General features: G+C 44.1%; 1 protein-coding gene across 2 annotated transcripts; it reads right to left on the bottom strand.

The window, feature by feature from the left end:
* Positions 1-7923: 7923 nt before the first annotated feature.
* LOC112254398 (RNA-binding protein 38) lies at positions 7924-19004 on the bottom strand. 2 transcript variants are annotated; one of them, XM_024426960.2, is made up of 4 exons: positions 18493-19004; positions 15508-15646; positions 15079-15133; positions 7924-9546 (listed from the first exon to the last, which is right to left on the bottom strand). In XM_024426960.2, the coding sequence occupies exons 1-4, from the start codon at positions 18703-18705 to the stop codon at positions 9234-9236; spliced, it is 720 nt and encodes a 239-aa protein (XP_024282728.1). In that variant the 5' UTR covers positions 18706-19004; the 3' UTR covers positions 7924-9233. The 2 variants fall into 2 exon arrangements, with proteins under 2 accessions (XP_024282728.1, XP_024282729.1); XM_024426961.2 differs by having other exon boundaries at positions 15523-15646.
* Positions 19005-25537: the final 6533 nt, after the last annotated feature.

Here is a 25537-nt window from a genome sequence, read left to right as displayed (position 1 = left end):
AGTGTATAGGTATTTTTTTGTTTTGTTTGTGGACGTGTTGGGGTGTGTGCCTGTACCAGTACATGTATGCATGTGAGTGTGCAGAATGTGTGGGCACACATGTCCCCTGTTTGCTGCTGTGAATGACACACCGAATGAGGAAGCTCAACTTTCAGAACACATCAGGCTTTCAGGCCTCTCTGTCTCTGTAGGTTCTGCCACTTAGCCTCTCCTCCCTTCTCCTGTCAGTAGCTCTCTCTTGGGCACTGCTGGGGGTTAGGGCAGGGGCCAAGCCCTGGGTGTATGCATGCTGACCAGAGATAAGGAAATCTGGCATAGAATCAAGGAAACCCCACTGCGGAGAGCACACGCGAGTGCCCTCTCACATTGGGGCCATGGTATGGTTTGGTCCTCAGAGGTAGAGTAATGGTTGGGGAACGGGGGTTAGGAGGGAGCAGAGACACTTGTTCCAGTTTGTTAAAAGCTAAAATAACACCTCGAGTGGATCCCTTCCCCCCTCACTCTCTCCTCTCACCCCTGCTCACCCTAACCCTTCCTCCCTCACCCTCCTTAAGGCGTCCACATGCTTCCCATCTGAAACAGTTCGGAATAGTTTGTGCATATATTCTGAAATTATTTTGGCTAGGGGTTTTCCGGCTGTTCTTGCACACAAAACATTTTCTCGAGGCAAGCCGAAGTCTACGTCTCTTTGTCTGTGACTTGTCAACAGAGAGACTCGTTTTCAAGCATTTTTTTTCAATTGAGAAATACTGCACCAAACATCTTAGTCAGATGTAAAAATTGCAACTAAGATCTCATCAGCAAAAACGTTAAAATGAATGAGAGATTTCTTGAGTTACCTTAGATCAGTGGTTCTTAACTTTGTTGGAGGTACTGAACCCTACCAGTTTCATATGCGCATTCACCGAACCCTTCTTAATTGGAAAAATAAAATATGATTCTTTCAAATTCAAAACATAGGTATATATTTTACTGGTGCACAAAATGAACCGTGCATCAACATCACTGTGTTCAAAGAACAAAATCAACAAAACATGATTTTCAAACAAAAACATAATAATGAATATTTACTGCAAATCAGTGTGACTTCTGCTGTTGCCTTTCAGAGACCAGTTCAGAAATGCGCGGCTTCACCTTGGCAAGGGCCACTCTCATGTCTCATGATGTCATGTCTCTCATGTCATTTTCGCAACAAAGTCTGTTCCTTTTCTTCGTTTTTATGTCCAGCAGCCTTGAAAAGGATTTGCTCGCAAAGATATGTTGTAACAAACGGTATGAAAATCTCCAGAGCTTTCTTAGCAATAACAGGGTACGTTACCATTTGTTGACACCAAAACGTTGAACGTGTTGTTGTTCTGAAGAGTTGCTGTTGAACCTGGCTCTGCTGAATTTCAATGATTTCATCGAGGTATTCATCATTGACATCTGTTGTTTCAACACTAAACGTGAACGGCTGTCTCACCCATGCTGGATATGACTCTCTTGTAGGGAAGTATCCGTCGAGAGACTTTGCAAGCTCATCTAAGTGCGTGGCAATTGCTTGCTTCAGTTCCGCGGGTACAGAGATGTCTCCGATTCCAGATATATCTTTGATCTTACTTACACAGTCGTCCAGCAGGGGAAAGTTTGCGAAGTTATCGTTCTCTGTTCGTCGTTTCCATAACGGTAGCTTTTTTTTTGAAAAGCCTTCAGGTTTTCCTCCGCTTCGATGATGTTGACTCCACCGCCCTGCATCTTTTGATTGAGATGATTGAGAGCTGCGAAGATATCAGCCATGTACGCTAAAATGAGAATGACCTCAGAATTTTTGAAGCAATCTGCATGACAATGTTGGTGCTCTTGCAAAAACAGGGCTAATTCCGCACGCACGGCAAAAACACGATTCAGCACCTGTCCCCGGGATAACCACCGAACGTTAGAATGGTACAGAAGTACCTCGAATTCAGAGCCCATTTCTTTACACAGCTCACTGAAGATGCGGTGCCTCAGCACTAGTTCGCACATAGTTCACGCATTCCACTACAATTTTTAATACTTCTGCCAGTTTTGGAGGCAAGGTTTTTGTTGCCAAAGCATGCCTGTGCAGAATACAATGCGTAACAATGATGTGTGGTGCATCGGCTTTCACTAGCGCACCAAAACCAGACTTTCTTCCCAGCATGACTGGAGTTCCGTCCGAACAAACCGCAGAAACCATATCCCACGAAAGATTGTTGTCTTTGAAGAAGTCATCCACAAGTTTCTTCACATCGGCTGCATTAGTTGTTGTTGTAAGAGTCTTACAAAATAAAAACATCTTCCTTCATCACGTCGTCTTTCACATAGCTTGCTGTATTCGTGCGCTGGCTTAGATTGGAAACGTCTGTGGTCTCGTCGAGTTGAAGGCTGAATTTTGCCGGGCTTGAAATCAGATCTGCAACTACTTGAGCCAAGATGTCTTTGCTCATGTCCTCTATTCTGTCGCTGATGGTGTCATTTGAAAGAGGAATTAGGGATAACTTAACTTCAGCCTCTTTTCCCAGCATGATATTCGCCATCTTCAACACAGCTGGTTTTATGAGTGTTTCACCAATGGTGTGTGGTTTGCCCTGCTTTGCGATCAGGTAAGCAACTTCGTACGATGCTGTGAGGATCGGTTTGTTGATGGGTACAAAGCCGAGTACAGGCAGAGTAGCCTTTTCATCGAATTCAGCGAGCGTTGTGTTCTTGTATTTTCCATCTCCATGCAGCTTAAGGAAGTGTTCTCTTAGTTTTGCCGGTGCTAGACTAGAATTGCTCAACTTGGCATTGCAAATCATGCAGTTAGGACGCTGACTCCCATCACGTTCCATTTTACATGTGAATCCATATTGTACATATTCGTCTGACTACTTTCTTTTTTTGCTAGACATAGTAAGTATGAAGGGATTAAAATATTAAGAAAGAAATCACAAGGCGTACCATCACGACAGTCACAAGTCGACTACTGAGCGCACCAAATTCCCTGCAGCACAGATAGGCCAAGCGATGTAGCGTGATCACCTGCAGCCAATGATGGCCAAGCGGGGCGTGTCATCACGAATCATATGAGTCGGATGTGTGTCTTGACCTCCGCCGAACCCCTGAGACTGACTCACCGAACACCTGGGGTTCGATCGAACCCAGGTTAAGAACCACTGCCTTAGATTAACTCAGACTATTTTGAGGAAACGGCTACAGCGTCTCAAGATGGACAAACTTTTTTCTAGTTTTCAAGTGAAGGTCTTTTAAGTTAGTATACAAGCACACTATGCTGATGCCTTTACGTAAACCTATCACCCCTCCTCATAACCACACACACACAGACACACACATTTTAATATCCTTGTGGGGACCTAAAATTGATTTCCATTCACAATCCTATTTTCCTTAAACCTAACCCCAAACCCAAATCCAAAACCTAAACCTAACTCTAATCCTAAACCTAACCCCAAACCCAAATCCAAAACCTAAACCTAACTCTAATCCTAAAACCTAAAATAGCATTTTTTTCTTGTGGGGATCGGCAAAATGTCTTGTTTCACTATCCTTTGTTAGAACTTCTTTTCCCCACAAGGATAATCAAACCAAAAGCACACGCACAAACACATACACCTCACCCTTCTCTTCTCACCGCTCCTCACACTATAACCTTTCCCCTCGCCCCTGTATGTGATCTCACCCAGAGGAATGTGTTAGCCATGCTACATTAGCCACTCATACTGCATGATGACACAAAGCCCTTGTGACTGCACAGAGAAACCCCCTTTTTTCCAGCTGTATGTACAGCAAGGCCCATGTCCTGTGTGTGAGCAGACTGTGCACAATCACACATCGCTGGGGAAAGTGTGTGTGGTGCACTGTCCATCCTACTGAGGATTGTGTTTGTGTGCATTGCTGAAGAGTGTGTGTGACAGTGTGTATGTGCATCGTGTAGGGCGTGTGAACTGTACATATAGGCTGGTGTGAACAGATTAGTAGACAGGGGGAAGGATATGGAGATAAGAGGGTTTTGTCTTCCTCGCCTGGCCTGGTCTGTATGTCTGTCTCTTGGAGACTGAGCCAATGATTACACACTGCTCCTGCCTGTCCTCCCCAGGCTTAAACTCAGTGAGACAAACTCAGATCAAATTACAGGCTTGAAAACATGGGGGATCTGAAGGGAGAGAGAGAGAACAAAACACAAACACTCCATCACAAGGGTGATGAGAGCACACATACACTCACTCACTCACCCACCCACCCACCCACCCACCCACCCACCCACACACATTTAATTTCACTCCCTCACACTTCCTGTAAATTCATACATAATCACACTCCCTGAGCAAAACCTGTGCATCAACATTCTGTTATTAACACCAAAAGACTGAATATGTCCAAGTGCATCATCGCTCTAGAATAAAACACTCATGACCTTGCAAGCACACACACACATAATCACACGCATACCAATTAACCAACCTCCACTTCCATTTAGCCTTTAATGCACATGACTGACGGTAACAGCCTGCTATAGATAGTCTGAGTAGTAGATGTCTTCATTATCATCACCCACCCACGCCTTTTAATGGCTGAGTGTGAGAATCACACAGAGGTCCATTAGCCTAGCTGATAGGGAGCAAGCCTGTTTATTGGAACGCACAATAACCCATCCCATTCCCACTCAACGGCCCCCTGTCCATAGCAACCTATCCTCTACTCCATACCTCCTGGTTTTTCTACATCCCATTCCTTTCTAACTATGTCCATAAGAGCAGGCTGCTCACAGGGACATCAAACCTGCCTTCACAATAAACCCCTGTCTGCCCCCCCCATACCCTACCACCCATCAGCCCTCTGCCCTGTCTGTCGATGTTCCACATACATATCCCCAACACTCTACCCCACTCCAGACCTGTCCTTATAATCTCTCTGGGTTGGCGCGGGAAGATGACATGGGTCAGGGCTAGGCACTTTGAGAGGGGTGGGGGGTAAATATAGAGCTGACCCTATCTGAAATGGCTGCTGATATTACCCAGGCCCCAGGGGGCCACTTCAGACTGTTACACAGGACCACTAATACAGCAGAGGTGAGAGATGGTCAGAGTAGCTGGATATAGGGGGCGGTGTGTTTACAGAGGAAACAGAATACAGACTTTGAGTAGATGGGTTAGTTCAGTATTGCAACAGTACACAACATTCCAGTTATAGTACGCAATAGGATATACCAGAACATTCACCTTTTGCTGTTGGTGTTTCGCAAAGGAGTTTCCTTCAATCCAATCTATGTGGCTTTTTGAATATCACTAGATGAGGTGACCTTGACAGGCATTACCTCATACCATTTTCCATTTAAAAAAAGTTCAATAATAGTTGTCGATTGATATTGAAAAACATTACACAAATATTTTATAATTATAAAAACAAGTAATTGCAAGAGGCATCACGGAGAGTTATAAAATGTGTCTGAGGGATGGTGTGGAAATCCACCTCAAAGTGAAAGATCAACACATAGTGAAATCAAGAAGGGTGGGAGTTGGGGGGTAACCGAGTAGAAAAAGTCATTTCATTCTGAAGGTAGCTGGGGGCTGATAAGACAGGACCGAGTTATATGAGTTCTGAGGAATCCATTGACATCAGAGGGGAACATGACTCAGAGTAGAGCATGTGTGGAGTTAGATTTGAGTGAACTGCACTGTAGAATGTGCGTGTGATGCCTTATGGTGACTCTGCAAAACATGCTCCAATGGGCCTGTGTATGACCTCGTTCATCCACCTGACACTGTTTCTCCCCGTTCATGATTCAGTGAGAGACAGTGGGAAGGTGAGAGAGGGGTTAGAATGACAGGGAGAGAGTGAGATAAGAACGAAGCGTGAGGAGGAGAAACAGAGGCAGTAGGAAAGAGAGAGGGAGAGTGAGAAAAGAACAACAGAGGCAGTAGGAAAGAGAGAGGAAGAGTGAGAAAAGAACAAAGGCAGTAGGAAAGAGGGAGAGTGAGAAAAGAACAGAGGCAGTAGGAAAGAGAGAGGAAGAGTGAGAAAAGAACAACAGAGGCAGTAGGAAAGAGAGAGGGAGAGTGAGAGTGAGAAAAGAAAAGGCAGTAGGAAAGAGGGAGAGTGAGAAAAGAACAGAGGCAGTAGGAAAGAGAGGGAGAGTGAGATAAGAATGAAGTGTGAGGAGGAGAAACAGAGACAGTGGGAAGGTGAGAGAGGGGTTAGAATGACAGGGAGAGAGTGAGATAAGAACGAAGCATGAGGAGGAGAAACAGAGGCAGTAGGAAAGAGAGAGGGAGAGTGAGAAAAGAACAACAGAGGCAGTAGGAAAGAGAGAGGGAGAGTGAGAAAAGAACAACAGAGGGAGTAGGAAAGAGACAGTGGGAAGGTGAGAGAGAGGGGTTAGAAAAGAACAACAGGGAGGAAAGAGTGAGAAAGAAAAAGAACAAAGGCATAGAGGAGAGGGAGAAAATAACAGAGGCAGTAGGAAAGAGAGAGGGAGAGTGAGAAAAGAACAACAGAGGCAGTAGGAAAGAGAGAGGGAGAGTGAGAAAAGAACAACAGAGGCAGTAGGAAAGAGAGAGGGAGAGTGAGAAAAGAACAACAGAGGCAGTAGGAAAGAGAGAGGGAGAGTGAGAAAAGAACAGAGGCAGTAGGAAAGAGAGGGAGAGTGAGAAAAGAACAGAGGCAGTAGGAAAGAGAGGGAGAGTGAGAAAAGAACAGAGGCAGTAGGAAAGAGAGGGGAGAGTGAGAAAAGAACAGAGGCAGTAGGAGAGAGGGAGAGTGAGAAAAGAACAGAGGCAGTAGGAAAGAGAGGGGGAGTGAGAAAAGAACAGAGGCAGTAGGAAAGAGAGGGAGAGTGAGAAAAGAACAGAGGCAGTAGGAAAGAGAGGGGGAGTGAGAAAAGAAAGTGAGAATAGAAACAGAGCATGCAGGGGAAAGGGCTACAAGGAGAAACTGAGGACTGTGAGAATGTGAGGGAAGCCAGACGATTGGGAGGAGCATCGGGGAGAGTAGGGAAAGTAATGAGGCGACCATACATTCACAGCACTTGAACTCAGCACTCTCCTACTTAAACACAGTGACGTCACATAGACCAGAGGACACCAAGTCTGTCACCACACACTTGCCATAAACACCTATGACATGATTCAACAATGTAACCGTAACCCCTGAGACATGTGTTCCATTACTGCACATTGCTTATTTAAACATGCTGTATGGTTCCCTGAAAATGTCCAGAATACTGCAACAAAGCCATCTGGTATCCCTCTGCGTTCTTTAAATATACACACGGTCCTTCTTCCTCCACTAGACCTTTGTACGGGGTCCGGTCAGTCAGTGAGGCTTCACAACCTTGTACTTGACATGTTCCAAGGCGTTTTACAAGACTCAGCCAGCATCTCTGATGTGTGGTCTGGTAAAATAAAACAGCTCAAATTGTTAAAAAGGACTTAAGCGCAGACAGAGGGAACCAACCAGGTAAACCGTTTATATTTGACAGTTGACAACTCACATGGTTACGATGCACTAAAATAAGCACGGTAACCAGGGTGACTGTGCTTTTAACCACTTACTATACTAATAAACCCCTCCCCTTCTGGCTCTACAGTTCCAAGCTTGTCATGTCCTCAGCAACACCCCGTGGCCCTGGCAGGTGGTAGTGTTGTGGGCTGATAAAGTACGGTCTTCTGCTCCCAGAGTCCTTACCCCCAACCACAAAGCAGACAGAACACACACTACCGACTGAACCCTCTCACCCCAACAGGAGCTAGTTTGTAGCTCTAGTCAACCTTAGTCATTTCTAATAGTCCATTCGAGAGTGTTTTTTTTTTACATTCCTTCATACATTTAAGGCAAAAATGACAGTTTGAAATATTATCTGCTCTTCATAGAGTTGTGGGTATCAAGTTAGATTTTTTAAATATTTATTAAGGAAACAAGTCAAGACCCTTTTTAAATACAAATTCTTTATTTTTCCAATATTTTTTTGGTTCGGCTTCTTTGAATGGACTGGAAATGACATTTTGCTGAAACAGTCTACAGTGTCTGATCCCAGCCAGCAGCAGTGAAACTGGGCCTACAAAAGAGCATCTAGCATTGTGCATTACAGGCAAATCCATTGGTTCAGAGGGAACATGGAAAATACAAATATGGCCATCATCAAATGAAGACAAATTGTGGAACTGCACATACACTTACCAAGTTGTAGGACTTCAGTGCAACAAGACCAAGTTACAAAAAAGCTACAGAATTTCCTATAAATACCTCAAAACATAAATATTGTAAATGTACTTGATAATGAAACACTTACAAATACTGTACATGTCCTTTCTGAGATCAAAATTTGACAATCCTAGATGAACAGTTCGACAAAATATGCAGGCACTGGTTACATCAGCTGCCTTACATAAAATACCCAATGCTCTTTGACCCCTCCTCCCACTTCCTGCATATGATTATCTACAACAATTACGACAAAGTGAGTCAATAGACTACAAGTGTCTGGTATAAATATGAAGTCAGGCCATGTGAAAACTACCCTGTGGCTCTGAGTGAAGGAAGGGGTTAAAGGAGGAGTGTTTGTAAAAACAGGAGTTTTATTAAGGCATCTTTCATAAAAATAAATGTCGTCCTGATGTCTAACGATTGATCGACTCAAAAAAGGGGATCCCAGGATCTCTTCGTTCTCCATTTAGTGATGACCTCTGAAAGACAGAGTCATGCCCCCCATGGTGTTGGAGCAATAACACTGGGGGTATGAGGGCAGAATCCTCGTCTGCTCTGGTGTGGATGGAAACAGTTGGCGTCATGCCTCCCACCTCTGTTCCAATTCCCAGTGTACCCAAGCAGCAGTGCCGTCGCCAACCCCATGCCCTGGTAAAGAGGGGGGAGGGGGCAAATGTCCAAGTAAGCCCACCACCCCCCTCAGCTCTCTCCAAAACACAGATATGTACCATGGACATTGAAAGTTTCCACTGATTGAAACAAAACAACAATTAATAATTACATTGATAAAGGATACTAGTATTAATACAATAAAGACCAATAATAAAAATGAAGTGTCTGTTTCTGGAAGCCCTCTGAAGCAACCATGCATTTTATTCTAGCCCAACCCCCCCACCCCAAACTCAGGGGAGGGCTCATTCTATATAGTGCAATAGTCCCGCTTTCTCCAGCCCTTCCCTGGAAGCCCTGGCAGGGGCAGCACAGGTTGACTCCCCAGGCGGCCTACAGGACTCCCTGTATCCTGCCTGTCCTCACTGCATGCGGTCTGGCTGAACATGCTGCTGGGGGGCGTACTGTAAGAAGTTGGGGGCTGGGCCTGCCCCTGTGGGGAGAGTCTGATGAACAGAAGCAGGGGCCTGGGAGGGGGCGGTGGCAGGGCTGGGGGTGTAGCCGTAGCCCAGGAACCCTGGGGAGGCAGCATAGGGGTACTGCTCAAAGGCTGCCTGGGCGTACTGGGCATAGGCAGCACTGTAGTCCAGGTAGGGGGCGGAGGAGGACACCTGAGAGGGGAGAACAAGGCTGGGCTGGATGAAGGCTTGGGGATACACATACTGCTGGGCCAACCTGGAGAACACAGACAACAGAACACTAGTTACACACTTGAACATACAATGAAGGACAGGAGCAAAGAAAGCTTTAGGCCTGGATGCTGTCATTTACATTCTCCAGCAGGTCTTCAATACAGTAGAGTTGTGCTGAGCCCAGTACATACAGTGGTGGGGAAACTAACCAGATGCCACACCACCCACTACTAATGTGCAAAGAGAGCGAGGTAATAAGAAATCAACATCCCTCGTCACTTAAAAAAAAAAAAAAAAAAAAAAAAAAAAACTACAAAACCTGTTAGGTAAGCCCCTGAGAGAGAAAGGGTGTGGTAGTGGGGAGAAGAGAGACAGCCGTTACTGGCAGGTTTTCAAGCCCAGACACCAGCTAGTGTTTTAACAGCTGCTGCTCTTCACTCACTGAGCACACTCCAACCAATGTCTGCGCACACACACACGCTTGCTCACAAAGGGGAAGTTTGATGGAGTTGTGGTTCCTGTTTTTGAGTGCAAGCTACATTGGGCATCAATGGTTGAAAGGTGGGGAGTACTTATCAAGGCAGTCTATTAGCCAGTTGGGTCTCATGTACTCAAAGCTCTCCCTCCCTGAATGAGGATTTGTGTGCTGGAGTCTTTAGACAGCTCATTCTCCTCCAGTCTCAGTTTAGCAGCACATCATTCATGGGGAGACAGACGGAGTTGGGGCGATATTTTTAACCGGGCCTCAAAGTGCCTCTAGGGTCTGTTCCTCTGGGGTTGCCCCCCTCCTGATACTGCAGCTCGAGGGAAACAGAGGAACTCGCTCACTGTAAAAGCACACAAGCCAAAAGCAGAGCTCAGAGGAGAGTAAAATGGGGAACGTTCTTCACACAGAGTGTCTGGTAGGAGACTGCAGTACGGTCGGAGTGAAAGAAGGTAAAGACAAGATGGTACAGTCACAGTAGTCACAGCACACAACGCAACACTTCTCAGCTGAGTTTCAAAATACCAACGGCTTCCTTTCCTTGCCACTTAACGTCATGGCCACTGGATGAGTTACCACCATGTTGTGTTCACCCGCGTCCTTTCAGGTCAGTGGTCATGAGAGAAGACGTGGGAATGAAGCAATGGAAGACAGCCATCAACTCAAACACAGCAAAGGGGAAGCGTGCAGGAGTGACAAGACATACTCACATCATCCAATAGCACCCTGCCTTACACACTCACCCAGCCACACCCCCAAACCCTTCAGCCCCACACTGAAACTTTAAAACAGCAACCAAAGTCACCACTGCAAACCATGCCATAATAGGGAATAGGCACTCTAATCAGCATAACCTTTTCATGTCATATCACACACACAGGGAAAAATAAAGGCACTCCAAACCATCACAACACACTGCACTCTCAAGCCATCGTTGGCACCTTAGAGAGGGGCGGGAACAGTCACAACTGCCTGCTACCCTCCTCCTGGGAGCCTCCAAACAAGGCCGAACGAAGCCTGTACCTCGGGTATCTTCACTCCCCTTCCGGCACACTGTTCAGCTGGGAGCACAGAGCAACCATAAGGGGGTTGGGGAGGATAGTGGAGGTTAACAACATGTATTCATTATCTGGATCCTCATTGATACTATTGGGATTGTTCCATCCTTCAGGGTGATGAGTGAAGCTAGCGGCTAAGCTGTTTTGCAACGTCTCGTCTGAAGACGTTATGCTGATATGATACAGAAGTCGAGACCAGTGTTGCCTGGGTTCACACACATAGCAAGTCTTTCTCTGTGTAGGTAGGCATTTAATAGTCAGGACAAGAGGTCTGCTGAGTGGTATAGACCAACAATAATCCACACAAAAATAAAAACATGAACACTATAGACAGAGATAATATGAACCAACCAGGAGCCCATGGCAGATACACTGTTCTCCCCTCTAACGGTACAAAACGGTCAGCTACTCACAAAGAACCATTCAGACACCCACACAGACAGGCACAGACAGTTGACTATACATGAAGCCTGTCGGGCATACGCACATTCACACAGAGATGAGCCTCTCCTTTCTGTGGCCACAGACCTCGAGCTAGATCAAGATGACCTTTCTGATGTACATTAGTAGGAAGTACAACAAAATGGTAAATGCTTCAATCATTTTGATAGAAAAGTTAATAGAAATTACTATACTGAGAGGATGAGATGTGAATGCAGAGAAACAGAGTGAGAGAAGAGGCAGAAAAGGAGAAGATGAAACAGGGAAGCAGAGCTCCCTGGGCCATCTGACATCACAAGGCCTGTGGGGGTCTTGGGAAAGGAGGGATTGGGGGTCAGTTGGTTTTGTGACAGGGGGGCTGGCAGGGTGAAGGGACTGCTGCACCAAGCAGATGGACTTCCTGAACTAGCCCTCATGTTTTCGTCTCGGTGAACAAATCGAAGGGCTTCATCAATTCATGCTAAATGTTGCTGGCTAGGATAAATCCGTTACATTTGGGCTTTCATGGCAAATAAATCCACTGCCAATACGTAGTTCTGACCTACATGCTAGGGCTGACCCCATTTAGTCGACTGGTCGATTGTTTAGTCAATAGCTTGTCAGTCGATATCAAAACAATTTTTTACCCTTGTCTCGTCGCTGCAACTCCAACGGGCTCGGAAGAGGCGAAGGTAGAGCCATGCATTCACCGAAACACCCGCTCACTTAATCCAGAATCACCAATGTGTCGGACGAAACGCAGCGCAACTGACAACCGAAATCAGCCTGCAGGCACTCGGCCCGCCACAGGGAGTTGCTAGAGCACAATGAGCCAAGTAAAGCCCCCCCCCCGGCCAAACCCTCCACTAATCCGGATGACGCCGGTCCAACGGGACTCCCGGCTACAGCCGGTAATGATCAAACCCCAGGCTGTGGTGATGCTGCAACACTGCGATGCAGTGCTTTAGACCACTGCGCCACTCGGGAGGCCCCTTTATAGCGCATCTTGATTGACGCCAGTCTCAGTGGACTAATCAATTGGAGACGGCACACCAGTCGCAAACTTATCGTTAATTCTAATCATTTCTCATCTACAATGTTTGTGTGGTTACAGTAATTTCTGTTAATGGATTAAATATAAACTGAAGAAAAATATAAATGCAAAATGTTGGTCCCATGTTTAAGCTGAAATAAGACATTTTCCATATGCATAAAAAGCTTATTATTTCGCTCAAATGCGTTTACATTCATGTTAGTGAGCATTTCTCCTTTGCCAAGATAATCTATCCACCGACAGGTGTGGCATATCAAGAAGCTGATTAAAACAGCATGATCATTACACAGGTGCACCTTGTGCTGGGGAAAATAAAATGCCACTTCAAAATGTGCACAACTTAGACAACACCTGTGAGAAAAAAAGTTTGTTTATTTCATTCCATTTATGAGTTGTCAATTTATTAATTATGTTGTGTTTGGAGTGCTCCTGTCAATGTTGAGTAAGGACGTGCACCTGATTACGCATGGAAGGCATAAACTACCTGGCCTGCGCGCAAATGTAGGCTTATAAAATGTGCCCATTTGGGGATCTGATAGTATTTCTGATCACTCACCACCACTAATGAGCTGTGGAGCTTCTTAAAGTAATTTTCTCTTCACAAAAAACAGCAAGTCTGTTTTTACATCCATTGAGAATGACAATAGTTCCTCAATGTAGCCCATTTGAAATATCTTTCCAGCTCTCTCCCTTTCGATAACCACTCGGCGTGAAAGGGAAAACAATGTCATGCTCTGATCCACTGGAAACATGTAATCAGGTAGACCTATTTTTTCTTATCCCTTGCGCAAATAGCCTATAGCGGTGTCTGTCCAGAGCTCACTTTCACAGGAAAATGAGGGTCCAGAATGTTTTATACAATGCTGCAAGTTTGTTAGATCAAGCGTTCTGCTGGACCAAGTTGATACAACATCTCAAGTTCCTAGCAGACAGTCTGTGGCCAATGTGATTTATTTGTATCAAGATATTTTCGACCTGCAGGCGGCAATGTTTTTATTTGTTGGCTTTACGTAAGCTATTTTTTTTTTTTTTTTTACAGAGATTTGTATAATTTAGATGCATTTGAAAATCATAATTGGCACGCAGATCAGTAGAAATGTTAAGATAAATTGACACTCCAAATGGAAAAAATGTTTGCCAACCCCCAGTGTAGCCTATTACCAGCAACTTCGGGAGTGTAATGGCAGCCGACATATACAGTAGTCGATTTTATTAAAACACATAGGGTGTCTATATGGAAAAATTTAGGCCAGTTGATTGGTCCAAAGAATAGACTACTCTTGGTCGACCAAGATCGTTTAAGATCGTTTGGGGGCCGGGGACAGCCCTACTGCATTCAAACTTAAGGCTACTTACAAAAAAAGGTCCTGGCATCGCAAATTCTGGCCTGGAAGTAAAACAAAATTATACAGAAAAGCGATCATAAAAATGTAATGCAAAAAAACATTGTGGGTAACACCTGTAGGAGGTGTGGCGCCTGGTGAAAGTACAGCATCATTAAGCACAATGCCTCTTTAGAGACAGAGCTGTCGCAACCCCCCCCAACTTAAACCCCTTACCTAATCTTCCCCCCTTATTCCCACCCCCAGTCTCACAGGGGTGTCAATTTTCAGTGTCTCAGTCTAATCATCCTCCCCGACACCCAGCAGAAAACAGTGTTAGGGCTTTGTCCTTCTCATCTCGTTTCTTCTCCTTCTGGGAGGGGAGGACAAGAGGGAAAAATACTATAGGGTAAAATGAAGGGGGAGTGGAAGAGGAGCACTATGCTACGGTCCAGTCTGGTCCACACACACACACACACAAGCTCAATCCCTCCCAACCATACCACTTCATAACATGCCGTTTAAGGGTCTGGTGCGGGAGAAAGGCTGAAAGAACACTTGTGTGCGCTCCATCTTAGAGCAGCCTGTGTCTGTCACAAGCCCATAGAGAGATCTCCGAGCTCAACAGACAGGTGCCCTCTCTCCCTCTGGGACTGCAGTCAGTCACGGGGGATTAGGTAGTGTAAAAAGCTCCAATAAGAGCCAACACCTGTCAGACACATGACCACATTTCAGATCCTGAGGGGCTCCGCCCAGCCCGTTATGGACATAGGGGGGATTCTAAGCACCCAAAGTCCATTGACACGATCTTATAACATGTAAGGGCTTAGACCTCTGGCTTCAAAGCTAGGACTTGAAGGGGGGCGCACTGCAACAGCAGGGGGCGAGTGGTGTCAATCCCATGTCAGTGGCATGGCCATTAAAAGCCCAGCGGAACACTTGTCCTGGACACCAGTCACAGACTGGCCTCCCTCCAGACTGTTTCTACAACAGACAAACACTCTGCCCCAGAGCCTTGCTCAGTGAGAGCCCACTCAACCAGATAGATACTGGAGGGTGTAAAAGAGGGGATGAGCGTCACATGTCCCCATGGAATGTACCATGCTACGACCATTTGAAAACAAAAAAGTTAACAATTGGCAAAAGTCTAAAGCGTACATACATTATGCACATATGGGTTTAATCTGTCCTAATGTGTCATTCAGAAAATACTGTGGTATACTGCCCACTCACTTACCCATACTGCCTCTGGATGAGTGCTGGGTGAATAGGTTGCACTCCGATGGATATGCCTGGAAGACAGGAAACTTCCCTTCAGATACATTTGCATTTACAGAAGAGGGCCAGAGAACAATGCAGAGGAGGCAGAGCCGGAGCAAAATTCACTAAACTCTGGGGTAACTCAAGCAACCTACCAATAATAAACGAAACATGCAGAGATGGCAAATTACATTGCGTTTTTGTTATATATTAACCCAGTTCCCTATTACACAAGTGTAAGAGTCAATCCAGATGCAATTAAAATGGTTTGTACATTTCTGTATGACATGAGATTTCTGAATGACCATTTACCAACATATATTTGTCTAAACATTCCGATACGGTGTGTGTGTGTGTACGTGACAAGTGTAGTTGTGGTGTTGGTGCGTCCGACGGTTGTTCTCACCCCTGGTCGGCTCACCTAGTTGCATATTGCGGGGCTTGGCGCCAATGTAAGCCAGGTTCACGTTGGACTTGCGCCCGTCGATGATGGGGTTGGGGTCTTTACAGGCCCGCTCTGCTGATCCCCGATCTGTCATCGTCACCTGACATGTAATCACACAGACGTTGACAATATTAGCAAAACTGAAAAGACACCAGTTCCCCCCTTTAGCTGGTAATACAGTCAAAAGTAGAAATCTATTCATTGCGAATTGTGGCAGCGAAGCTATGAAAAGGTCAGTCAAGGACAGGGCCACCCTGATCCGCCAAGCAGAACTAAAAGAAACAACCCCTGCTGGTCTGTCATCACAGAAATCCCCCTGTCCAGCTTCCACTGTAAAAATACCCCTTTCTGAACAGAAGAGGAAATTGCAAACAAAGCAGTGATTATCAGTTAAACACAACCCAGAAGACTTGATCAGCCACCCACCCACTTTTCAGCAGCACAGTCAAAGAAGTCAGCTGAAATATGTCTCAGTAATGATGAATAACAAGGGCTTATCCAATTAGGCAATAGAGCATAAGGAGATTGTTAGAATCCACCCCTCATTCTCCTTCCAAGGCATTAGACAGCATCACCTTCTGCCAAGTCAAGATGTCTCAGATGATTACATATCTAAGGTGTAGATCTATTCTAGTCTGTTGAAGCATACCGCTTTAGACTAGACGAGCGGTTGAGCCCACTCCATGACGTGTTATGAACACACATGAGCAGCGAGGCTGTGTTGACACAAACTATTGGAGAGGGTCTACTATAATCCACCATTGGAGTGCGTTTAAAAGTACTCCTTGCTCTGGAGACGTTTTTTCCCCTCCTGCTACTCAAGCAGTGAGCAACAGGATGATCAAGTTGGCCCTGTCGGTTACTGGGATAAAGCTGGAGGGTTTTTTGCCCTCCGCTGCATGCAAGGTGGGAACACCTATTTCCCAACCTTGAGCACCCTCATATGCCCGAGCCAGTCAGACCTGAAACACCAGACACATTTGGCAGCAGTAGCAGCCATGAATGACAGAGCTCCACTTTTTTTGGTCACCGCTGATGTGTAAACAAAGTGCCATTTTCTTAACAGTTCAACTGGCTGAGGCGTAAACGACACACCAGTTTTCCATTCCATCTTCGGCCTCTGTTAATGCTGATGAGTCTCCAAGTTTCTGGTAAATATTAGCAATTCTGCCATTTATGTTCTGTGTAACCATGAGGAAGATGGGTTTATTTTTGCCTGCCTCATACAGATTCTCTTTGTTACAGTTTCTGCTCACACTGGCTGATTACCAGAGGGTCATTACAGAAGCTGGCAGACAATCTGAATTTGGGCTGAATAATGTCAATCTTAGGAGCTGAAGATTTGGTTTTATAAAAGGATTAATGGAACCATCTATGGCAATCAAAAACCCACCTGTGGTGATTGGTTAAGCTGACACAGGAAAGGGAAGCGCACAACTTCCATCTCCATCTTGGGAGAGAAAAGAACTCCCACTTTCTAACTCATAGCCGCAGTTCTGATTCTATAAACACCACATGTAAGGCCTGAGTGCTTCAGTTGTTTACAAATGGGAGGGCCTATGTCCACACCGCTCCAAAACCCCCATATAAAGCAAGCAAGGACAGCAGCTCTCACTTTGGTGTGTGTGCCCTTGCAGAGCTCATAAACGATAAGAGCTAAGTCCTTCACGGGCCAGTGCCGGGAGGTTGGTGAAAAAAAGGAAAGGCATGTGGTGTGTTCGTTTTAATGGATAAGCAGAGGGACATTAGATATATAATCTTCTTATCAATAAACTCGTGTGATCTCTCATCCTGATTACAGCTGTGATAACAGCAAGGCAAAAAACAATTATCTGCATTTGCGCGTTTAAGCCGTACATTTGGGCAAGGAATTATTGTGACATGCGTTTGAATGACCGCAATATGCAAGAGATGCAACTTTGGCGACAGCATTGTATTCGGCTGGGGATATCCATTTGTACCTTAAGGTCCAGTGCAGTCAAATACGTGAGTTTTGTATACATTTCCACACTGAGGTTGGAATAAGAATGTGAAGTGAAAATGATGCCCTTTTACTATAATGGCGAGGTGTTGCTTGATGCAATGAGTTAAGTATAAAACATTTTAAAAAGTGACCTACGTTTAAATTGCGCCGCCATTTTCTGAAATTTGAAGTTTCAGTTTGTGACAAAACAAGCAAGTATAGTGCAGAGGATCATTGCCGCGATTAAATAACTATACCATAAACAAAAAATAGTGTATTTCCAGCAAATGTACAAAAACGAGAATGAAAGATCTATAACTCACATTCACATAGAAATTTGGTCAGGTCGCCCAAAAAGTTACATAAATACACATTAAAATGGGAAGTGCTCATACAGTAAATGTTCCAGAATATAAACATGTACTGAAAGCAGCCCTGGTCAAGATCGTTTGCATGGCAGTGCCCCTGGTGGGCAGCGTTTGCCCATTATAGGCCATTCAATTGGTCTTCAAGTGAACTCCACCAACAGCTAGCAGTTCAGTTTCCCCTCCCCACTCAGACCACTCACAGGCAGTCCTAGCTAAATTCTTGCTTGCGAAAATGCCAAGAAAAAAAAAGTATTTTTGACCATTTTAATTGAAAAACAATCACCGTCAGGTCCTTAATCATTACCAAGATATTATTTGATATTGAGATTTTAAAAAACTGCTGCTTTGTGCTTTTATACAGGTACTTGGCGCAGCCTCATGTATTACGGTTTTCCTCTAGGCAAGTAGCACAGACAGTTCCATGGAACAATAACTTGGTGGCGGAAGGAAACGTGGTGAGCATTTGCCCAATGACAAATACATAGAAAACAAATAGACCAACCATTAACATTTTATAGGCAACTCGATTTTACCGTGTCGCCGTAAAGACGCACGTGCTGCCACTGATCAAGCTGCAGGATAAACGCATAACCGACAAGTGTCAATGTTACTTACAAAGCCATATCCTCTGGATTTCCCCGTTTGTCTGTCCGTTATCACCACCGCCTCGTCGATGTCTCCGAAGGCCTCAAAATACTTTCTCAAGGAAGCATCGTTAGTGTGGTAGGGCAAACCGCCCACGAAAATTTTAGTAAAAGTAGTGTCTTTTTGAATTGCTGTAGAATGCATAACTTCCAGGCCTCCGTTCCCGAACTGATGCAAAAGCATTGACAAGCCGAGCGGATAGGAGAGCTAGGCTAAAGACTATTGAACAGTTAACTAAAAGGTAGCCTAGTTGGTTAACCAACTATTGATATGACCAGCATCAAAAGGCTATTAGCTGCTCGACTCGAGATGTTTTCAAATATGCAACAGGGGTCTGTTCTCGCTTGCTTCTCAATTTGACGTTTTTTCTTTCCTGATTCAGAACTTGAACTTCTTGTTGCCAAGTTCACTGCGTTTCCGAATAGGCTACTGCTTGAAATAGTTCCTTGAGTTGCCTCTATATTGAAAGTGTTCCGGGAGAGTTTATATACTCGCCGAACCTGATCACGCCCATTTTAGATGACTGGCCTATGGGCAATGATTCTTGATGACCATTTTTTTTCTAACGCAGTAAAGCCCGCCCCCACGCGTTCTTCTTGCACCTGCTTTTGTCCTTTACTACACAAAGACGAGTAATAACTGTAGGTCTACAGCCCGCCTCACGCACATGTTACATTGTATCACTCTCGTAGTAATAGAGTAACAAATCTCTACCTCGTCTGTTGTACCTTAATAAAGATGCATTTGTTTACTTCATTTTGATTTTGTTTTGCAATTTTCTATGACCATATGCTGCACATGTGATATGCCTTTTGATTGTAATGGCTCAACAATAGAGTACCACAGTATTCGTCACAATACTGACACCTCCACTGTGACACTATTTTGACTATGCCTGCTAAAACGTGAGTGTCTTATAGTTCATCTTGTCATTCTTCTCATTGTCATAAATTCCAAATTGTCATCTCAGTTTTTATATTTAGCCTACAAGGGGTTCTCAATATAAGTGGCACAATCACATGTGATTCCAATATACAAATTACATGGATTTCACCTTAGTGAAATCCATGTGGTTAGTATATACCACAATAATGATAGCCTATAAGCCACATTGTACACCTCAGTAGCAATAGGTTACAGACGGCCGTGTTTTCCGGTCAACCCATTCATATAACGAGGATGATATATAGCATTATAATAGGCCCGCCAAAGACGAGCGCCCTTTGGGTTATTATCAACAAGGTATTTTTGCCAGCGCCCATTATAAAACAAATGCTTGGCTCACATTGAGTACAAGAGTGATAACAGCGTGCAAATACCGCATTACTCTGTTTACTTAAACATTGCCGTTATATGATTCAGGGGGAGTTCACAAACTCGTAAATGGTGTGTGTCAGTCAGACAAGATTGTAGGCTATAATGCCACGTTCAAAATAACTGGGTTCTCAGAAATCTCCGACTTCCGAATTCAACGCGCAAAAGACAATTGGGAACTCGACAACCAAAAAGAGCTCCTCCTGGGAAAAAAATCGTTTAACGGTTATCCAACTACGAATTCCAAGTCGGAAACTTGGGCATTTTTCTAGAGCTCTGACTTTCCGACCTGAAGATCACTGATATCATGATTTGACCACATTTTTTTTTTTTAGTTCCCGGTTGTCTTGAAAGCACCATATGCAAGTATGTCATCCTGAGACTCAGCAATTCATTGTTGTCCTCTAGTGGACATCAGTTCTTGGGCCATATCTCTGAGGCCATGCAAACCACTGTATTAAGTCCTGTTGTCCCTTTTCAGAGGACATTCTGCAGGCTTTTCATTGATATCACGTGTAGGGGTGTGACCTTGACAACTTTATCTTCCTGGTTCATGCAAAAATGTCTGTCATCAAAATTAGCACATTTGATGGACATTTTAAAAGTAGTGTGTGTAATTATTTATCATCATTTTGTGAGTTTGATATTCAAATTGTTTCTAGTAAGTGAATATCTCAGGAATAGTTAAGGGAGTTGTCAGTACTGTGTTATAATTTTCACATTAAATAAGAGCTTATCAAGAAATGTCCTTTGTAGTGGACCCCGGATGCTGCAACTATGTTTTTCACCTACTGTACCCATTAACTGTAATGTTCATTTTTCATAATTACTTCCGAATGACCACTACAGCAGACCATTATACACTTACAGTAAAAGATAAATAACAATGTTTTGTCCCCCCCAAAAATCTTGTTAACCTTTCCCAACTCCCAGCATTTAAAAAAATAATAATAATCCCCCCCAAACAATTATCAGGAGGATAGGGAGGGGAGTAGAGCTATCCCGTAAAAGAAAGGTTCTTGTGGTTAAGTTATTGCTCAAAAACAGTCAAGCCTTACTTTTTGGAATAACCTACCCTCTGAATTTATCACTAACGGTTTAAGCCACGGCGTAATGTTACACTGGTTGCCATGTTCACAGTGACCTCCAATAGTATATAAATGATCGGTTAATTGTTCCGAGGAACATCAGTTAGGGCTGACTAGGGTCTGGAGAACATGCCAGGGCAAGTACCAGAATTGTGGGTCACCACCATTACTCCTGAATAAGACATTCATAGGACTCTACTTACTACAGGAGCATGGTACAGCAGGGTACAGTGTTAGCTGGACTACTATTAAACAACTTGACACACTGACAACCACATCATTTATGAAAATATGGCGTGGAGCGGGTAGAGGTAATAAAACATTGGATTTTGAATGAAGGATGGTGACCTGAGTGGCTGGAAACATTGGTTTGTTTAAATTGACAAGGCCATTTTGATGAAAGCACAGAACAGTTTGTGAGGAGCCAGTGGACAGTAACACTAACTTCCAATCCTTGGTGCTTTGGAGCACATCTGCTAAGTACCCAGGCCCTGGCTGGCAGTGAGACACTAATGACCACAATATAAGGCCTTTCAGTCACACCTCCATGACCAGCATCTATTCACACATGGCTTTTGTAGCTCCCCACCACCCCTTCTTCATATCCTACTGACAAATCCCCAATATCAGACTCCTTTCCCACTCCAATTCAAGACTCACCTGATGAATCAAACTGCACTGCGTTGATCCTCAACTGACCTCCCAACCTTTCTCTCTGTCTGTCTGTCTGGATCACCGCAGGCGCAGTGGCCAACTAAAAGACAAAACATACCACCTAGTGGCCAATTAAAGAGCATCATGGTCTTGTTAGCTCCAGTTTGAAGTTTATACAGTTGAAGTCGGAAGTTTACATACACTTTAGCCAAATACATTTAAACTCAGTTTTTCACAATTCCTGACATTTAATCCCAGTAAAATGTCCTTGTTTTAGGTCAGTTAGGATCACCACTTTATTTTAAGAATGTGAAATGTCAGAATAATTGCAGAGAATGATTTATTTCAGCTTTAATTTCTTTCATCACATTCCCAGTGGGTCAAAAGTTAAATTAGTATTTGGTAGCATTGCCTTTAAATTGTTTAACTTGGGTCAAACGTTTCGGGTAGCTTTCCACAAGCTTCCCACAATAAGTTGGGTGAATTTTGGCCCATTCCTCCTTACAGAGCTGGTGTAACTGAGTCAGGTTTGTAGGCCTCCTTGTTTGCACACGCTTTTTCAGTTCTGCCCACAAATTTTCTATAGGGTTGAGGTCAGGGTTTTGTGATGGCCACTCCAATACCTTGACTTTGTTGTCCTTAAGCTATTTTGCCACAACTTTGGGAAATATGCTTGGGGCCATTGTCTATTTGGAAGACCCATTTGCGACCAAGCTTTAACTTCCTGACTGATGTCTTGAGATGTTGCTTCAATATATCCAGATAATTTTTCCTGCCTCATGATGCTATCTATTTTGTGAAGTGCACCAGACCCTCCTGCAGCAAAGCACCCCCACAACATGTTGCTGCCACCCCCGTGCTTCATGGTTGGGATGATGTTCTTCAGCTTGCATGCCTCCCCCTTTTTCCTCCAAACATGACGATGGTCATTATGGCCAAACAGTTCTATTTTTGTTTCATCAGACAAGAGGACATTTCTCCAAAAAGTACGACCTTTGTCCCCATGTGCAGTTGCAAACCGTAGTCTGGCTTTTTTATGGTGGTTTTGGAGCAGTGGCTTCTTCCGTGCTGAGCTGCCTTTCAGGTTATGTCGATATAGGACTCGTTTTACTGTGGATATAGATACTTTTGTGCCTGTTTCCTCCAGCATCTTCACAAGCTCCTGTGCTGTTGTTCTGGGATTGATTTGAAATTTTCTCACCAAAGGACGTTCATCTCTCGGAGACAGAACACCTCTCCTTCCTGAGCGGTATGACGGCTGTGTGGTCCCATGGTGTTTATACTTGTGTACTATTGTTTGTACAGATGAACATGGCACCTTCAGGCGTTTGGAAATTTCTCCCAAGGATGAACCTGACTTGTGGATGTCTACAATTTGTTTTCTGAGGTCTTGGCTGATTTCTTTTGATTTTCCCATGATGTCAAGCAAAGAGGCACTGAGTTTGAAGGTAGGCCTTGAAATACATCCACAGGTACACCTCCAATTGATTCAAATTATCTCAATTAGCCTTTCAGAAACTGCTAAAGCCATGACATAATTTTCTGGAATTTTCCAAGCTGTTTAAAGGCACAGTCAACTTAGTGTATGTAAACTTCTGACCCACTGGAATTGTGATAGAGTGATAAGTGAAATAATCTGTCTGTAAACAATTGTTGGAAAAATGACTTGTGTCATGCACAAAGTAGATGTCCCAACCAACTTGCCAAAACTAATAGCGTGTTGACAAGAAATTTGTGGAGTGGTTGAAAAACGAGTTTTAATATATGTAAACTTCCGACTTCAACTGTATATTCATTCTGTAATCGTAGCTATACATATTTATTTACAAGGCACTGATAAAAGTAAACAGTTCAACAATAAGAAAAATGGTCGTACGGGAACTTGGTTAATGCCATAGTAATGCATGCTGCACATACTGTGGATGTGAGAATCCAAATTCAGTCAACCAAAGCACCAAACAGAAGAAACGTTATTTTATGCAGTAGGTGTTTCTCAAAATGTAACAGAAATGTGGGGGGAAATTTGGGGAGTATCCAGTGTAAATCTATTTATTTCACATTTGATATGTGGTAAATGAGCTACACCATGGACTGACAGCAAATCAAATGAGAATGTAATGTCTTTGGAAGGCAGTGTAAAAATAAAGAGCTGCACATATGAATGACATAAAACAACAACATGGTCGCGTTCCCCTGCTCAGACGTTGCTGCCGCATGCCATATCTTACAACGCTGTGATAGGTATCAGCTCACCACATCATACGTTTTTGCAATCTGGTGCCCGATGGCACTGTCGATGACGTGGCACATAACCATTGGTTGATGCATACAATGTCTAAGCAGGGCAACACGACCATGACCGACAATAACCCATCCCCTATTATGACCTCATAAGACCAATAGTCAAGCAGCTGTTATCAATACTGGGCAGGTCGTCTCCTCTGATTGGTCCATGCACAGCTTGCAACACCACGCCATAGGTCCAGGTGTTTGTCAAGAGGAAGGTGTCTCTCTGCACACTAAAGCAGCAGGTCCACAACAGATGGGACTCAATGGATCTAAAGACAGGAGAGAGCAGTCAGTCATCATCAGTCATGTGTTTGTGTTCCTTTTTGCCACAGAACATTAAAGTTTCTAAACGAGCCACGCAAAAAAATATCTGTAAAATAATATTGGATAATTAATTTCATATGAATGTTTTCCCTTAATTACACACAGATGAAACACTGAAAAATAGTTATCTACTCTGATTCAATACATCAAAAAGATCTTAATTTCTGAATGTGAAAAGAAATACAATAGAAATCCTTATCTTCCCCCCCAAATTCAGGAGTTGTGTCAAATTAAAACCTTCTCAAAGCAAGCCTTGAGGAAATCACTCACCTTTCAAGGGATAAGGAAGCCTATATGCACAGCATAGTATAAACCAAAACTGACAGCCTGACTTCAAGTCAGTACAACTGCCACCTCAAACTTAGCACTACACAGCAGCACTGAAAACTTCTATCACACTACTCTCAAAACAGCCAAACTCCTGACAGCCCACATCCCTGCATTCAAAGAATCATGGGATGCTGATAAAGGAACCAGGAAGTGATGAGCTTGGGACTATAAGGTTCAATCTGCATCTTTTTCAAAATTGAGTTATTGACATAGCTTTGTTCTGTTCAATGTTCTCTACCAACACTGAGTACACCTTACTAATATTGACTTGCACAAGGTGTCGAAAGCGTTCCACAGGGATGCTGGTCCATGTTGACTTCAATTGCTTCCCACGGTCATGTCAAGTTGGCTGGATGTCCTGTGGGTAGTGGACCATTCTTGATACACATGGAAAATCCATCAGTGTTGCAGTTCCTGACACAAACTGGTGCTCTTGGCACCTACTAGCACACCCCATTCCACCTTCTTCACTGCTGTCCCTTTTGATGTGGATAGGGTGTGCTCCCTCTGCTGTTTCCTGAAGTCCACGATCATCTCCTTTGTTTTATTGACGTTGAGTGAGAGGTTGTTTTCATGGCACGACACTCCGAGGGCCCTCAACTTCTCCCTGTAGGCTGTCTCGTCGTTGTTGGTAATCAAGCCCACTACTGTTGTGTTGTCTGCAAACTTGATGATTAAGTTGGAGGCGTGCATGGCCATGCATTCGTGGGTGAACAGGGAGTACAGGAGGGGACTGAACACTCACCCTTGTGGGGCCCCAGTGTTGAGGGTCAGCAAAGTGGAGATGTTGTTTCCTAACTTCACCACCTGGGGGCGGCCCATCAGAAAGTCAAGGACCCAATTGCACAGGACGGGGTTGAAACCCAGGGCCTCCAGCTTGATGATGAGCTTGGAGAGAACAGTGCCTTGCAAAAGTATTCACCCCCTTGGTATTTTTCCTATCTTGTTGCATTACAACTTGCAATTTTACATGTATTTTTATTTGGATTTCATGTAATGGACATGCACAAAATAGT

This window comes from Oncorhynchus tshawytscha, linkage group LG07 (assembly GCF_018296145.1).
Source record: "Oncorhynchus tshawytscha isolate Ot180627B linkage group LG07, Otsh_v2.0, whole genome shotgun sequence".
Classification (NCBI taxonomy): domain Eukaryota; kingdom Metazoa; phylum Chordata; class Actinopteri; order Salmoniformes; family Salmonidae; genus Oncorhynchus; species Oncorhynchus tshawytscha.
Note: the sequence above shows the minus strand (reverse complement) of the source record. Positions and strands in the feature narration are given on the sequence as shown.